At 42.3% G+C, this 17,980-nt stretch overlaps 1 protein-coding gene across 16 annotated transcripts in view; it reads left to right on the top strand.

Annotated features, from left to right (window-relative positions):
* Positions 1-7,462, top strand: part of LOC311291627 (uncharacterized protein) — a 106,542-nt gene extending 99,080 nt beyond the window's left edge. For 5 of the 16 annotated variants that reach the window (XM_084410762.1, XM_084410770.1, XM_084410772.1 and 2 more), the window contains exons 23-25: positions 1,643-1,918; positions 2,018-2,305; positions 4,608-6,654. In XM_084410762.1, the coding sequence (XP_084266888.1) occupies positions 1,643-1,918; positions 2,018-2,305; positions 4,608-5,023 (980 nt within the window). In that variant the 3' untranslated portion in view covers positions 5,024-6,654. Of the gene's footprint in view, positions 1-1,642; positions 1,919-2,017; positions 2,306-4,607; positions 6,671-7,439 lie in introns of those variants that run through there. The other 11 variants (XR_014627584.1, XM_084410773.1, XM_084410776.1 and 8 more) reach the window with 6 other exon arrangements.
* Positions 7,463-17,980: the final 10,518 nt, after the last annotated feature.

The raw sequence follows: 17,980 nt of genomic DNA on the forward strand, positions 1-17,980 counted from the left end.
AACGTGTGGCGCTCCAAATGTTTCATTCGGCGACGAGACTGACAAGCACAACAGATAACACACCTGTATACGTGTGTGTACGTCTCCATTTGTTTTATATGGAGACGTACACGCAAATATCACGTAACGTAGACACGTCAATAACGTGTAGCTGTTGATCTTTACAGACGTGACGCCGGCGTCACGTTACGCCCGTTTCACACATACTCCGTTTGCAGTGCGTATGCGGTGCATATTTTTTTCCGTACCTATGTTAACAGGTTAGAGCTTTCACACTGCACGCGGTTGCAGTCCGTCGATCCGTTCCAGTTGCGGTGCGTATACAGCAGTGCAGCGATCGTTTCTGCACCGAGTCTATCGCCCGTTTCACACATACTCCGTGTAAAGCTGTACCACAAACACATTGTATTTCAAATCCAGAAGTTATCAGCAAATTTTATAAAAAAAAGAAGTTTTTTGTCAGCATTGCGATTCTCTTTGTACACATATATCTTTAATAGACGTATTCACGTTTAAGCACAATTTAAACAAACTATTATTCAACGCATTACTTCTATATAATTACATATTAAATTGCTCAAGCAAGTGGTAAAATATTTAACCATTAAAATCGCATACATTTTAAATTAAAACTTAAAATTGACAAAAACGGCAGACTCATACCCTTTCTTTTGCATAATTTAAATCTTTATACAATAAATCTTGCACGTCACAAAGAACTTGTTTTTCCACCTCCACGAATGAGACGAGTGTTTTTCATTATGTCGCCTTGTTGAAGTAAATTGTATTTTTCCTTGATTTACCCCGGTCTTGAAGTAAAAAGATGACTGTGAAAAATAGTATGCTAGTATTTATTTAAATGCATTTATGGTGAGATTACTACATTTTCATGTCAATCTGGTCAATCTGAATTCATTTTGACCACGAAACATGTGCTGTCACTTTAATTCAGCGTTTGCAGCACAGCAAAAATAGACTTGGTGCAGAAACGATCGCTGCACCGCTCCTGGAACGGATCGACGGACTGCAACCGCGTGCAGTGTGAAAGGTCTAACCTGTTAACATAGGTACGGAAAAAAATATGCACCGCATACGCACTGCAAACGGAGTATGTGTGAAATGGGCATATTTTTGCTGTGCTGCACGCGCTGAATTAAAGTGACAGCACATGGTTCGTGGTCAAAATGAATACAGATTGACCAGATTGACATGAAAATGTAGACTGAGGTCATGGGTGGAATAAACATATAGCAGGACTTCTACTTTCTGACCCCTGGACAATACACCTCTGCCTGTCTCTATCTCTCCGCCTCCGGTGATCTCCTCGAGTCCCCGTCTCCAGCGTCTCGTCCTTCCACAGTGTCTCCATTCCCTCCTGTGTTCATCTGCCATGTCACTCACCGTAATATCCATTATTCTCTCCACTTATTTCAATAAACACCCTGTTTATGCACCCATCATCCTCTCCTTTGTCTGCATTACGTAGCAGTCGACATCTTTTCAGCACTAATGTTTCACTGCATAATGTTTCAGACTGTCCTGAGTTTTTTTTTTTTATGTTTTATGGGCTTTCTTCAGAAATATCACATTTACAATGAGGTGAACAGTAATTTCCTCCATATGTTTTTCCTCTTCATCACAGAGAAACACTCTCTGTATTACATTTACACTGGTTTGTCCAAACCTGTGGATCTGCCGGGCATCTATGAATTCACTGCTATGGGTCTGCTAGACGACAGACAGATCGACTATTACAATAGTGAAGAAAAGAGAAAGATTCCCAAACAGCCCTGGATGAAAGAGAAAATGCAGGAGGATTACTGGGATAAAGGCACTCAGTCAAGAAAGAGCAAAGAACAGTGGTTTAATGTGAATGTTAAGATTCTGATGGACCGCATGAGACATTCAGGTTCTTCAGGTGAAGAACATTGAACATTTTTAACCTGCATATATAGCCTATATATTCTAATTTATTATTGTTATCATCTTACAAACATTTTGATTCTTCATGTTTCAGATCTTCATGTTCTTCAGTGGAGACACGGTTGTGAAGTTGAGCAGCAGGGAGATGAAGTGATGTTTTCCAAAGGTGTTTCTGAGTACGGCTATGATGGAGAGGACTTCCTGTCTTTTGATGATAGAGAGTCTCAATGGGTCGCCCCAGTTGACGCAGCTCTACCAACCAAGAGAAAATGGGACAATGTGCCGATCCTAAACCAATACACCAAAGGCTACCTGGAGAAAGAGTGTGTGGACTGGCTCAACAAATTCAGAGAATTAGGAGACGAGGAGTTCAGAAACGGCTGTGAGTAAATGTGTTTGTATTTGCAGCATTGTATTCAGTATCTGTAGAAATGGAACTCACTGATGAACTGATTAAAGGTCATGTTTTGAGCCGTATTTGAAATGATTACTTTTGAAGTTCTCTAGGTGGTGCATCTGTTACATTCATGTGTGTTTCGTCTGTCGACAAAATCACTTCACACATAATCATGACCAGGGGAAGGCAAGTACGGTCCTGGAGAGCAGCTGTCCTGCAGAGTTTAGCTCCAACCCTAATCAAACACACCTGAACCAGCTAATCAATGTCTTTTTCTTGAGTTTTCGAGTTTTTCTTTCTTTCAAGGTTGGAGCTAAACTCTGCAGGACAGCGGCTCTCTAGGACTGAACTTGCCTACCCCTGGTCATGACCGGTCATTGTTTCCGTTATCGATCATCATTGACTGGTGTCACTTAACAGAACCTGTGCACATCCTTAAAGGGGGGGTGAAACACTCAGTTTCAGTCAATCTCATGTTAATCTTGAGCACCTATAGAGTAGTATTGCATCCTTCATATCTCCAAAAAGTCTTTAGTTTTATTATATTTATAAAAGAAAGATAGGCTGTACCGAGTCTTTCCGGAAAAAACCGAGCGGCTGGAGGCGTGCCGTGTGGGCGGAGCTAAAGAATCACGAGAACTATTCACTGTTTTCTTGCTGTGCTTACGCGCCGATAGGTAACAACACACAGACATTTGAAGCAGTTTTACTCACCGCCTGCGGTTCCAACGCACGACCGTGAACCTTAATCGTTGGGACTGCTTCATCCTTAAAGGAGAACTCCGGTCAATTTTAACATTGAGCTCATTTTTTTGTCAATTTGGAGTCCTGTCAATACAGAGAACAACGACAAAAATCGGTGTTGCCTATACCGTGTTATCCTCGTTTTAAAATTTGCACCCTGTTGACTTCAATGGGTAATATTTAAGCCTGCTTTTAGCGTCTTAACATCCTTGATGTGTCATTACAAGTGCACAGGTCATGTGAGTGATTCCTTCAGAGTGAACACGAGTGAATCTGACTGCAGTAGATGAAAGATATGAATAAAAATGATGTTATTTAAGCCAGCGCACATACCTGTATTTACATCCTGTTTTCGGTTGAAGTCCAAGTTACCTAAGTTTAGTTACCTATGATCACGCGCGTGAACTCGGCAATCGACTACTTTGGACTTCAACCGAAAACAGGATGTAAATACAGGTATGTGCGCTGGCTTACCTGTGCACTTGTAATGACACATCAAGGATGTTAAGAGGCTAAAAGCAGGCTTAAATATTGCCCCATTGAAGTCAACAGGGTGCAAATTTTAAAAAGAGGATAACACGGTGTAGGCAACACCGATTTTTGTCGTTGTTCTCTGTATTGACAGCACTCCAAATTGACAAAAAAATTTGCTCAAAGTTAAAATTGACCGGAGTTCTCCTTTAAGCATTAGACGATCTGCAAATTCGGCGTCGAACTGGGCCTTGTTTATAAAACAATCATCGTCGAGGGATCATGCAGGGAACAAACAAGAACACTTGAGAAAAACTAACTCCATCCACTGGTCCCTTAACGCTGGGTTCTTTGGGAATATGTGCAAGGTTGTCTTGCCCTGGCAACCAAAAACCCACTTCTTTGGTGACATTGACTTCCCTAAAGCCGAGCACAGCGCTTTGATGGGCGTACAGCTTTCGCTCTCTCACTCTGGTCTACGGGTGCGCGCGCGCCCTTCCGGGAGAAGTGCCCTTAGGACCCATATAAGGAAATTCCGCCCCATCTGACATCACACATGCCCATACTCGAAAAAAACTTTCCGAAACTTGTGACAAACCGGAAGGAGTATTTTTGCCACAGAAATATTCCTTCAAACGTACAATTTAATTTTTGAAACTTTGTCCATGTTTAGCATGAGAATCCAACTCTTTAACAGTGTAAAAAACTCAGTATGCATGAAATAGCATTTCACCCCCCCCCCCCCCCCCCCTTAATAGTAGTAATATATATTATAGTGTTCTGTATTAGTGATTAATTACAATACTTATTTGAAAGCAACCCAATACATTCTAAAAACATTTTAACTTTCAGGGATTTAAGACATGTTAGGGGTTATTAACTTTTATGTTTATAAAGATTTTTCAAAGAATCTTTTTTCTTAAGTTGTGTCTTATAGGAATATAAAATGTCCTTACATTTTTTAATTTAATGTTCTTGTGTGTGTTTCTTAAGATTGTTCTTGAGTATTAAGAAAATAGAGAATGTTTTAGAAAATAAGAATGTTTAGTGAATCCGGCCCCTGTATTCTCAGCTCCTCCAGAGGTTCATGTGTTTGCAAGCGTCGCTAATGGTATTGTGGCACAGCATTCCCTGAGGGCCCCTGCAGTTTCTACCGAGGGGGACCTGTACATGTACTGTACAGGGGTCCCAGAAAAGTTAGTGACGCCACTGTATGCAAGTAAATCAATCAAGGACAAATCCAAGCTGAAACTGACCTGTCTGGCCACCGGCTTCTACCCCAAAGACGTGACGATGATCATTAGGAAATATCGCACATCTCTGCCTGAAGATCAGATTGAATCCTCAGGAATCAGACCAAACCATGATGGATCCTATCAGCTGATGAAGAGTGTGGAGATCAAGAAGGAGGGAAAAGATGAATATGATTGTTTTGTGTCCCACAAGAGCATCAAAGAACCAATTATCAACAAGTGGAATTTGATTTAACATGCCTTTTAAGCTCTACTTTAAATGCTGTTTTGTTTCCATGTGCCCCAATAATCCATTTATATGAAATTGATGCTGGATCTGACTGAAAAGCCTTGATGTGAGTTTAATTTGAATGCAATTTCAGTCTGATGTAGACCAGAAATAATCTAATCAACAGGTAAAACATATTAAATTCAATTCACATTTATATAGTGCTTATCACAATACATATTGGCTGCGTTCGAAACTGCATACTCACTGAGTTGGTACTTCATTTCAATAAGTACTTACTTAGCCTGATCACGTTAAGTATGAATGCGATCCGGACATCTGCCATATTGACGTTAGCATGTGACCTATGATGTTATCACAAGCGCAACAACTTAAAGATATGAGCAACAGGTTTAATTCATCTATCTGTAAATATCTTGATATTGATGAAACTGGCTCATTATGTGGTCTTGTTGAAGAAACAGCTGCCCATTTATTGTGTGAAAACATTTAGGGTTGATTTAAGTTCTTATATTTTTAACCCTACTAATGTGACCCACGGTTTTATCCTTAACGATATTATTTTTTATTCCGAAATACGAAAACCCAAAATCGGCATCTCTTGAATTATTTATAATTGAACTCTTGTTTCATCCCTCATGCTTATAAATAGAATATGAAAAAAAAAAAAAAAAAAAAAAAATCATTGTTCTTTTTTTTCTTGTGTATAAAATTTCATATTATGATGTATGATGTACGCAAACCCTTGATATTTATGTGTTGTTGTTTTTTTATATATTTTTTTATGATTGTTCATTGTTGAAGACATGGTATCTTTCCCTGATCTTGTATAAGTTCTGAAATAAAAAAATGATATTAACGACAAGTGCACTAACACCTCACAACATCAGTAACTCGACAGCCCTATAGAACGGTTTTCAACAGTGTTTGTAATGTCTGCACAAAGGAGACGTCGGGCAGCTGCTCGAAGATCTCACCTTTGAAGAAAACTGTTGATATTAAAAATTATTATTACCCCAGAATGAATTGCATTGCTAGCCCTCCCCAAAATGTACAATAATGATAAATGCTGACCAATACTTAATTATATTACCTTTTTTTACTGAAAATTATATAATTTAATAAAACAAGCAAAATGTAAGTTGTTTTGTCATATGACATAGCTATGTCTCTACACTCTAAAAAGAGATGTGTTAAAAATTACACGTTGTGTGTGTGCTCAGGGACAACACATGTTGTGTAGATTTTAACACATGTTGCTGTGTCAAATTTAACACACAACCTGTGTCGATTTTTAACACATCTCTGTGTTTATATAAGGTCTACACATTTTGTGTTACCTTTAACACAACTAATGTGTTATTCCTCTTACACAGAAGTGTGTTGAAACCTTTTACACACTAATGTGTTATAGTTACACAACTTGTGTCAGATATGTGTCACATGTGACTGTAGTCGGTGTGTATTTGCCAGAGTTACTTCCTGTGTTTTTACAACTGAGTGTTTGGACGAACACTGAAACGTATTGTTAACTTGTGTTTATGTTTTCCAGTGATGTTTAATAAAGAGTTTGTTTGAACATTTTATTACCTGGATCTTTTAGACATCATGAATCTGCATAGACAAGCTCTTATTGAGAATTAACAGAGGTTTGATGTTTCATTGAATGTTTTATTTGAAGTCACCAAAATCATGATCAGTGACTCCTTTATTTGGGCTCCTTGTCTTGTGAAACTACATCATATCCTTCTTAAACAAAAATAAAAATAAAAATAAAAATAAATAAATGTTTTCAGTAGTTTTTGAGTTGCTTCAGAAACTAATCAAACACAGACATCAAGAATCAGCGTATGAATCTCAACAATGGTGAAAAACGAAAAGCTTCATGCCCCAAAGCATGCTGGGAGTCATGGATGAGTTTTGTACTATAGTGGCACCCAGCATGCATTGCGGCATGAAGCTTTTGGTTTGTCACCATTGTTGAGATTCATGTGCTGATTCTTGATGTCTGCTTGATACTGTAGACTGTAAGATCCTGACACTGTGTTTTTAAAAACAAGTTTTAAGCTTGCTAATTGCAACATGCTAATCTTGCTAAACTTCTTTAAAAGTTATGTTTCAGATATTAAACTCTTGCTGAGCTTAATAAAACTACATGATGATTACATTATCATCTGATCATGCTTTTCAAATGGTTATTTCTGCTGTTTCAAATGTGCAAAATAAATGTCAAAATACCATCAACACATGATGGTAACACATCTGTTTTTTAACACATCTCTTTTTAGAGCAACCCCTAGTGTTGGATAGACACAACCTCCAACATGACTGACAGAATGTATGTAAATACTTCAATACATCTTCACTGAACAAAATTATAAAACGCAACACTTTTGTTTTTGCCCCCATTTAAAAAAAAAAGGTTTTTGATTGTGGCCTGTGGAATGTTGGTCCACTCCTCTTCAATGGCTGTGCGAAGTTGCTGGATATTGGCAGGACCTGGAACACGCTGTCGTATACAACGTGAGGTGATGTTCGTGGATGAATGACACAACAATGGGCCTTAGGATCTCACAAATGTATCTCTGTGCATTCAAAATGCCATAAATAAACTGCACCTGTGTTCGTTGTCCATAACATACACCTGCCCATACAATAACCCCACCGCCACCATGGGCCACTCGATCCACAACGTTGACATCAGCAAACCGCTCACCCACACGACGCCATACACGGTGTCTGCCATCTACCCTGTACAGTGAAAACCGGGATTCATCCGTGAAGAGAACACCTCTCCAAAGTACCAGACGCCATCGAATGTGAGCATTTGAACTGCTCCAAAAAATGCAGTCACAGGAGAGATGACAGAGCCATAGGTTGCACTTCTTTAGGTTACTTTTATAATGTACTTTAGCTGTTTATCTGAAAGCAAGGAAAAATAAAATGTATCCTTTTACAAAAATAAATGATCCTCTTTTTAAGTTTCAGACGGTTGGTTTAGTGTGGTTTAGCAGTGGCGGTCACTGTTTTATCTCCATGGCAACATCAGCTTAAAGTCATCACCACCAGCTCTGCTCAGAAGTAAAACCACTTCCTGTTTGCAAACATGTGTCAAAAAACCATCAACACATGCTGTGTGTTGTTTTTTTAACACATCTCTTTTTAGAGTGTAGATAAATGCAGTGAACACAAATGCAGTGAATGTCAATTTTCAGTCAAGCAATGAACTAATGCATAAATTATTTAAATAATTATATTTATTACTTTGTGTCTGAGGTTGTTGCGTGCAAAAGTATTTATTAAGAATTAACAGGGGTTTAACTCTTTAAAGTTTTTGTTAAACACATTTGCAAACACGTTTTTTTGTGCTCAAGTTTGTTAATTTTTTTCAATGATTGTTATAATATTGCTGGATCTCATGCTGCAGTAACACAGGGTTTGTAATATGAATGTATTAATCGAACAACATAGTTGTTAGATAAAAAAAAAAAAAAAACGAATTCATGATAATTATAAATCCATCAACAGGAAACCAACATAACCTGATCTCGTTTCAGTTTAGCTTCCTTTGCTACTGCAAATGTGTTTGACAAACACACTCTCACATCATCCAAAAAAAGCTATAATAAGAGTTAAGAGCCCAACTAATGTAAACACTAATCACTGTTATGGTGACTTTACATAAAACACAGAGTTAAACCTCTGTTAATTATCAATAAGAGCTTGTGTAGACATCTGACAGAAATAAAGTCAGTCTGGTTAGTAATAAGTGATGCTGGTAATGCCGTTTGTGGAGTTGTTTAATCCTCCCCTGCTGAGATCTTCAGATATTTAATGTCTTCTTTTATCTTCATTTAAAGGCTGTGGCTGAAGTCAGTTGTAGTTCTTGTGTTTCTCTTTCCTTCAGTGACTCTGCTTGTTATCATCAGGTGTCTTCAATGCTCAATCATCACTCAATTAATCACTTAATTATCTCAGTAAGTCTAACACTGCTTCAGTGTTACTTTAAACCCCTTACCAGTCAGCCCCAATTTTGGCAAGTGATGCATACATGACATACCCAAAATAAAAAGGTTGCTGCTCATACGTCATTCTGAATAGACACATATCCTTATTCTTTTGTTGGAATTCAGCCATTATAGCCTTCATTCTGGCATTATGCTTGGCCATCTACACCTCTATACATGAATAATCCAACAATTATCTTAAGTCTTGTTAGAAAACAAACAATAGCTATGGGCTATCCTTACCTAGCATATGCATACGGTAAACATTCTTTATTCATATGAAAACCCCAAATCGCATGAAAATCACACACAAAACACATATACTTGAAATCGTGCATTTATTAGCTTCTTGTTTCAGGTGAAGAGATGTCACTTTAGCTTTGTTATCACGGATGTCCAGAATGAGGAAGTGTACACAGGACGCGTCATGCAGAAGAGGCAGGATTATGGTCACGTTGAACCATGTGAGATGATTGACAGCTGTACAGCGAATGAGGGGGCTCTGACTTCATATCTGACGCAAATCAGGAAGAGGAGACATTTAGCTTAATTCAGTGGAAAATGAATAGAAATGTTATTATATGACGAAATATTTTACTAACATCTGATAATTAATCATTATTTCTCCAAATATGTGCACCATTGGACTAATAGCCCTGGTTGAAAAATCTGAACTTTGGCGTCTGTTCGCACCGCGTTAAACAATCAGGAGCCTGCTTGCTGCTGTCACATGGTGAAGTGACAGGATAAACTCCCGCCCAGAATCACTCATTCAAAATGGAGTATAGCAATATAGAAATATAGCATAATATAATATTCAATATAGCAGTTAACTGTATCATTAGAAAGTGAGTATAGTGAGTATCACTAGAAAGAGCACCAACAGTGGTATCCGTACCACATTTTGAAAAACATTCATAGTTTTTCAATATTTAACATACTGTATTTAAAATTTCATATACAATTTCTAACCGAAGACAGATGGACAGGCACTCTGCATCTGGGATAGAGCGCCTGTAGTTGGTGTCCTGAAGGGTGATCCTCGCTCCAATGTGGTAACTCTCTCGATGAATGCTTAAGCCATCTTGCAAGCGGATACTGGTCCCAAAATAGAGCCTTGTGGGACCCCTGCTGAACATTCAAGGTAAGACGACATAGTGCCACCAACACTCACAGATTGTCTTCTGTTGGACAAGTAAGATTGAAACCAAACTAGCGCATCTTCTGCAAAGTTGAAGTGAGTCAGTTTAGACAGAAGGGCTCGATGATCTACTGTATCGAACGCCTTCTTTAAATCCAAAAAGACTGCACCAACACAGGTGGTTTTATCAAGCAAGGATTTCACTGTTTCTATGTAGACACAGTTTGCCGTCTCTGTGGAGTGGTACTGGTGAAACCCAAATTGCATGGGGTGAAGGAGAGAATGGCCGTGGCTGAGGTGTTTATTCAGCAGCTTGGCGATCCACTTTTCTGCAACCTTAGATACAACAGGGAGGATGCTGATGGGGCGATAATTTGAAATGTTTGTTTTGTCTCCTGATTTAAAAATTGGTGAGACTATAGCTGTCACGCTGAGGCAAGGAAGAAGCAGAGAGAGAATCCATATGCAAGCACACATTTAATAAAACAAACAGGTAATCCAGGCGGAACACAGAACTCAGGACAAGAACAGGTAACAGCTACATTAAACAACGACCGACAACCAACAACTGAAGCACAGAGGTTTAAATACACAGGCAAACAAGCTAAACAAGATAACAAGGGGGTGTGGCTAATTAGAAACACCTGGGAGAACTAATAAGCAAGAAAAACTACAAAGGACTACAAAACATGACACAGAACAGGAAATAACTAAAGTCCACACAAGACGAGGGAAACACAAGACAGGAAACATTACATAGCCCCCCACTTAAGGAGTGGATTCCAGACACTCCTCAGAAAAGAAAAGTCCAGGAGGGTGGTGGGTCGGAGGCGGACCTGGGGGCGGGATGGAGGGCCAGGCCCGTGGGGCGGCAGAGGACCTGGAGACTGCGGCAGGATGGGAGGCCAGGGCGGATCAGGCTGTGCGGGCGACCAGGGCGGATCAGGCTGTGCGGGCGACCAGGGCGGATCAGGCTGTGCGGGCGACCAGGGCGGATCAGGCTGTGCGGGCGACCTGGGCGGATCAGGCTGTGCGGGCGACCAGGGCGGATCAGGCTGTGCGGGCGGCCACGGCGGTGAAGACCCCTCGGGCGGCCACGGCGGTGAAGACCCTTTGGGAGACCATGGCGTGGCGGCCCTCATGGTCCCATCGCGGGACCTACTGCCCGCCCCCCCAAAATCTTCTTGGGGGCAGCTACGGGGTCATAGGCTGGAGACACCGGCTCAGGAACAGACACCGGCTCAGGAACAGACACCGGCTCAGGAACAGACACCGGCTCAGGAACAGACACCGGCTCAGGAACAGACACCGGCTCAGGAACAGACACCGGCTCAACGGCGGCCATCTTGTGAGGGGACACAGACTCGGCGGCGGCCATCTTGTCAGGGGACACAGGCTCGGCGGCGGCCATCTTGTCAGGGGACACAGGCTCAGCGGCGGCCATCTTGTCAGGGGACACAGGCTCGGCGGCGGCTATCTGGTTTGGAAACGCTGGCTCGGCAGACGTGACGTGCACAGGCTCTGGATCGGCAGACGTGACGTGCACAGGCTCTGGATCGGCAGACGTGACGTGCACAGGCTCTGGATCGACAGGTGTGACGTGCACAGGCTCTGGATCAGCAGAAGCGACGTGAACAGTCTCTGGATCAGCAGAAGTGACGTGAAGCTCTGGCTCTGGCTCTGGCTCGGCAGGACTGACGTGAAGCTCTGGCTCTGGCTCTGGCTCGGCAGGACTGACGTGAAGCTCTGGCTCTGGCTCGGCAGGACTGACGTGAAGCTCTGGCTCTGGCTCGGCAGGCCCAATGAGAGGAGGAAGATCGCTGAAGTCATCAACCTCGAACATAGGCTTGGCGGGCACGACGCTGTCAGTCACAGGCGCGGCGGGCATGATGCTCACAGTCTCAGGGGCGGCGGGCACGATGCATACTGCCTTGGCCTCGGCAGCTCTGGCGTGAAGTGCGGGCTCGGCTGGACTGGCGCGAAGTGCAGGCTCGGCTGGACTGATGATGGGGAGTTCTGGGACCACCGGAACAGGGACCACCGGACTCAGGACCACCGGACTCGGGACCACCGGACTCGGGACCACCGGAAACCAGCATGGCTCTGTGCTGGACGGAACCAGTGGCGAATAGGGCCCTGGGCTGGACATCACCAACCCAGGGTCGAAGAGGGGCCAGAATGGAGAGTGCTGTCGGGACTCCTCTCGACCACCTCCTCTACTGCGGCCTCCACGGGACCCACGAAATATGACCAACCGGGTCCCCTCAAAAGATTGTCCTTTCTCTGGTGGCTGGGGAAGAGACACTGGCAAAAATGCTGCTGGATTCATCATTAGGTCGGTCGTTCTGTCACGCTGAGGCAAGGAAGAAGCAGAGAGAGAATCCATATGCAAGCACACATTTAATAAAACAAACAGGTAATCCAGGCGGAACTCAGGACAAGAACAGGTAACAGCTACATTAAACCACGACCGACAACCAACAACTGAAGCACAGAGGTTTAAATACACAGGCAAACAAGCTAAACAAGATAACAAGGGGGTGTGGCTAATTAGAAACACCTGGGAGAACTAATAAGCAAGAAAAACTACAAAGGACTACAAAACATGACACAGAACAGGAAATAACTAAAGTCCACACAAGACGAGGGAAACACAAGACAGGAAACATTACAATAGCCACCTTCCTTCCTGATGGAACAACTGCCATTTTAATTGATAGATTTATCAGATGTGTTATCGGGCATACCAGCACGTCTTTGTGTATTTTTAAAAAATGTGTGTCAAGGCCATACGCATCTTTGGCCTTTGAGGGTTTCATGGACATAATAATGTTAGCCACTTCCAGATCAGTTATTTGCTCTAACCTGAAAACAGGCTGTCCAGGATTAATAGGCTTACGAGCTATCTCTGAGGAACTAAACATTTGTGTTATTTCATTGACAGAATTAATAAAGAAATTATTGAATTATTCAGTTGCTAATTCTTTTGGATTATTTAGCAGCTCGTTGTTAACTTTTATTTCCAATCTATCATTGTCCATTTTATTTTGCTTTCCAATTAGTTTATTAATATTTTGCCATATTATTTTGCCATTTCCATTTGCACTTGTAATGACATCCAAGAAAAAAATTGCCTTGGCTTTAAGTAAAGTATGAGTTGTTTTATTTCTCATGGAAGTAAATCTTTGCCTATCAATGGTAAGACCAGATTTTCAAAACACTTTGAGTAAGATGTCTCTTTCTTTCAAAAGTATTTTGCAGTGATTATTCAGCCAGGGTAGATGATTTCCCCTTTTTTTACCTTTTCCTCTTTTTATAAAAGGTTCCATAACATCTAATCAGAGTTCAGTGATTCAGGTCAAATGATTGTGAAATAATGATTATGTTAAAACACAACCAACACCATCAGATCACCTATTCTATTTATTCATCTGGCTGTTACAACTCATGTACAGCAGCCAAACAAAACTTAAAGTTAATAATTTAAGGGTCAAGAGCCCAACAAAAACACACACTGATCTCCACAATGGTGACTTTAATTATGGTTTTCTCCTTCAGTGATTCTGCTTGTTAACACCAGGTGTCTTCAATGTTGGCAATAAAAGATATTTTGTAAATTTTATTTTCATTTGATTAATTATTACTCAATTCTAATTTGCTAAATTTAATTAAGAACATTGCTTGTAATCTGTTGCCTCAATTTTACATTTATTCATTTAGCTGACGCTTTTATCCAAAGCGACTTACAATTGCTATATGTCAGAGGTCGCACGCCTCTGGAGCAACTAGGGGTTAAGTGTCTTGCTCAGGGACACATTGGTGTCTCACAGTGGATTCGAACCCGGGTCTCTCACACCAAAGGCATGTGTCTTATCCATTGCGCCACACCACCCTATTGATTAGATATCAATAAAATCAATGTATTCTTTTTTATAGTGAACTAACCTAGTCCCATCACTGTGGCTGCATTTGAAACCGCAAACTTCCCTACTATATAGTAGGGAATAAGCAGTAGGGGAGCGAAAAAGTATGTATGAATCCTTAGTATTCATAAATGAGTAGGCGAGAATTACCTGGGTGATGTACTAATTCACTATTATTGTGGCCAGCCTAAGGCACACCTGTGCAATAATCATGCTGTCTAATCAGCATCTTGATATGCCACACCTGTGAGGTGGATGGATTATCTTGGCAAAGGAGAAGTGCTCACTAACACAGATTTAGACAGATTTGTGAACAATATTTGAAAGAAATAGGCCTTTTGTGTACATAGAAAAAGTCTTAGATCTTTGAGTTCAGCTCATGGAAAATGGGGCCAAAAACAAAAGTGTTGCGTTTATAATTTTGTTCAGTGTATATATATTTTTATAAAAATGACATCACATAACCCATATAGAGATCGCACTGTCAGAGAGTTTGGGAATATTCACACATAGGCCTAATTTATACACATAAAACATGATAGAGTTTTTTTTATTTAATTTTTTTATAATTGAACAAACATCACAGGGGATACATGTATCACACAAAAAAATAGGATAAGAAACTAAAGGTAAAGCAAGGCAGTAAAGTACATGCAGGCAAGTTTCAATAACATAGGATGAGCCAGCTCTCAGATTTAATCAAAAATATCTTAATTTGTGTTTTCCGAAGATGAACGAAAGTCTTACGGGGTTGGAACAACATGAGGGTGAGTAATTACTGACATAATTGTATTTTTGGGTGAACTAACCCTTTAAATCTCAATTTGTTCTCTTTAGTTTAGTTTTCTACTGTGAAACAACGGCCCAGGCCAGTGTTGCCACCTTGTGGAACCATTGATTAGTGCAAAACAAATTCAAAGCACATGTAATATGTGTCACGGATACATCAGCGTCAGCGCCAGCTCTCTACTCTCCGCCCACTCGATCTGCATCCCCGGAATTCTAATCACCTGCACCTGTCTTCACCACCTGTCGCCCATCTCCTGCCACTTCACTCTCTGTTTATATTCACCACCAGTTCACTCAGGCTTTGTCAGGTCTCGTTGTAAGTTACTCAACATACTGACTCTCTCATGCTAAGACAAAGACCCTACTTACCTTCTTCAGATACTGACCTGCCATCAGCCCGTTCTTCGGATTCCCTGTCGTCATCTGCCATCCTGCTTCCGTTCGTCAGACCTCAACCATTCATCTACAACCTGAAACAGATAAGAGACTTTGTCAGATCCATCTCATCCATAAACTCTACAAGATTAATTCATTTCTCATCTAACTTCCCTGCCGTGACTGTTCCTTGTGCTAATAAACATCCTTGCAACTTACCAGTTCGTTTTGTGCTGATTTGTGACAGAAGACGTGACCAAACATGCACGAACCAACAGCTCACGGCGAAGAGGAAATCCCCATCCCGAACGCCGTTGTTTCACATGCCATTCCACCACCACCCGTCATCTATTCTTCTTCATCTGCCTCTGTCAGTCCCATGGCCCGGCCAGCGCCCTTCTCAGGCGAGGAGGGGGAGTGCAGCGGATTTTTACTTCAATTCGAGCTGTACATGGAAATGAATGCATCTCAATTTCCCACCGAGAGAGCGAAGGTCGCTTTTCTCATCTCTCTTCTCACAGGACGCGCTCTGCTTTGGGCACGGGTACTTTGGGATGCGAAAGGTAGTGTAACGCAAACACTCAATAATTTCATCAGCCATTTCAGACAGTGTTTTCACCAGTCTCCAATGCATTAACAATTCATGATCAGTTATTTCGCTTAAGACAAGGCCAATCATCTGTTTCCTCGTATGCACTTCAATTTCGCACCCTGGCAGCTTCCAGTGGATGGAATGAGCCGGCTCTCATTACGGCTTACCGTCAAGGATTAGAGCCCGAGATTTGTTTACAGCTGACCATTCATGATGACATCATTGGGCTAGAAAATCTCATTCAACGTTCCATCCGGGTGGATCAACGACGCACCGCATGTCAGCTCGATCTTCCTGCACTGCCTCCTCCTCGACCTTCAACTTCTGCCAGCCCTTCAGCACCAGAAGCCATGGATATCAGCTCTACTCATCTTACATCTGTTGAACGTAAGCGTCGCATGGACAATAACCTATGTCTCTACTGTGGTTCCGCTGGTCATCTGCTCATCACCTGTCCAGTACGTCCCCCACGACCGGCGGTGAGTACAGTTCGTCTGCATTCTCCCATTTCTCAAATGAAATATACTACAGTCCAGATCTCTTACCTCAAACGATCTCTTTCAGCGCAAGCTTTAATTGACTCTGGGTCCGCTGGAAATTTTATCTCTCTCTCCACTCTTCAAAAACTTCAAACCCGCCAGCGATCCATTCCACAGACTCTTCAGGTTCAATCCATCCTCGGGAAACCGCTCGGTCGTGGGAAGATCCGTCACAGCAGTCCAACCATCACTATGAAAATTGGGTGTCTTCATCAAGAGGAGTTGTCTTTTCTGGTGCTGGAGGGCTCTACGGCAGATATCATCCTGGGACGCCCGTGGCTGGAACTGCATTCCCCGAACATCTGCTGGTCTACGGGAGAGGTTTTCCAATGGGGAAGCAGCTGCTTTTCCCACTGTCTGACTCAAGTCAAGAAAGTTCGTCAACCATCTTCTTCTTCAGTTCAGGAAATTCCTGTGTGTTCGACCTCCATCGAAAGTCCAGCCACTGACCAACACCACGAAATCCCTGCCATCTACCGGGCGTTCCAGGATGTCTTCAATAAACAACTTGCCACCAAGCTTCCACCACACCGGCCATGGGACTGCGCGATCGACCTGCTGCCTGGGGCGGTTCTGCCGCGTGGTAAGATCTATCCACTGTCCATCCCGGAACAGAAGGCCATGGAGGAGTATATTGAGGAGGCCCTATGTCAAGATTACATCCGGCCATCCACATCCCCTGCTTCCAGTTTCTTTTTCGTAGGCAAGAAGGACGGAGGCTTGCGCCCCTGTATTGACTACCGGACCCTCAATAACTCCACTGTAAAGTATCAGTATCCCCTTCCTCTGGTTCCAGCTGCCCTGGAACAACTCCGTGGTGCTCAGATCTTCACAAAACTGGACCTTCATAGTGCCTACAATTTGATAAGGATCAGAAAGGGAGACGAGTGGAAGACTGGGTTTATCACCCCTGCAGGCCACTATGAATACAGGGTCATGCCCTTCGGGTTGTCCAACGCTCCCGCAGTATTCCAGGGATTCATGAACGAGATCTTCAGAGACTTCCTGCATCAATTTGTCATCATCTATATAGACGATATTCTCATCTACTCCGCCAACCTGTCTGAGCACCACCGCCATGTCCAGTCTGTCCTTCAACATCTACGCAAACACCACCTGTATCTGAAATTGGAGAAGTGTGAGTTTCATCAAAGAACTATCCATTTCCTGGGGTATGTAATTACCCCTCATGGAATCACCATGGACCAGAGGAAGGTGGCTGCCGTTACCAACTGGACACAACCCTCCAACTTAAAGGAACTTCAGCGTTTCCTGGGGTTTGCTAACTTCTACCGCAGATTCATAAAGGGTTATTCTGAAAAAAGGGACCAAGTCTCTGTCCTGGACCACCGAAGCCCAACAAGCCTTTGAGAAGTTGAAACTTGCTTTTGGTTCCGCTCCTACCCTCGTTCATCCCAATCCAGATCTGCCATTTCTCATCGAGGTGGATGCGTCACGCACCGGGGTAGGAGCGGTTCTGTCACAGCGGCAGGGGAAGCCTCCTCGACTCCATCCATGTGCCTTCTTCTCCAAGAAGATGTCCCCGGCGGAGCAGAATTATGGCATCGGCAACCGGGAACTTCTGGCGATCAAGCTA

The sequence above is a fragment of the Rutilus rutilus genome (assembly GCF_951802725.1).
Source record: "Rutilus rutilus genome assembly, chromosome: 1".
NCBI classification, from domain to species: Eukaryota; Metazoa; Chordata; class Actinopteri; order Cypriniformes; family Leuciscidae; genus Rutilus; species Rutilus rutilus.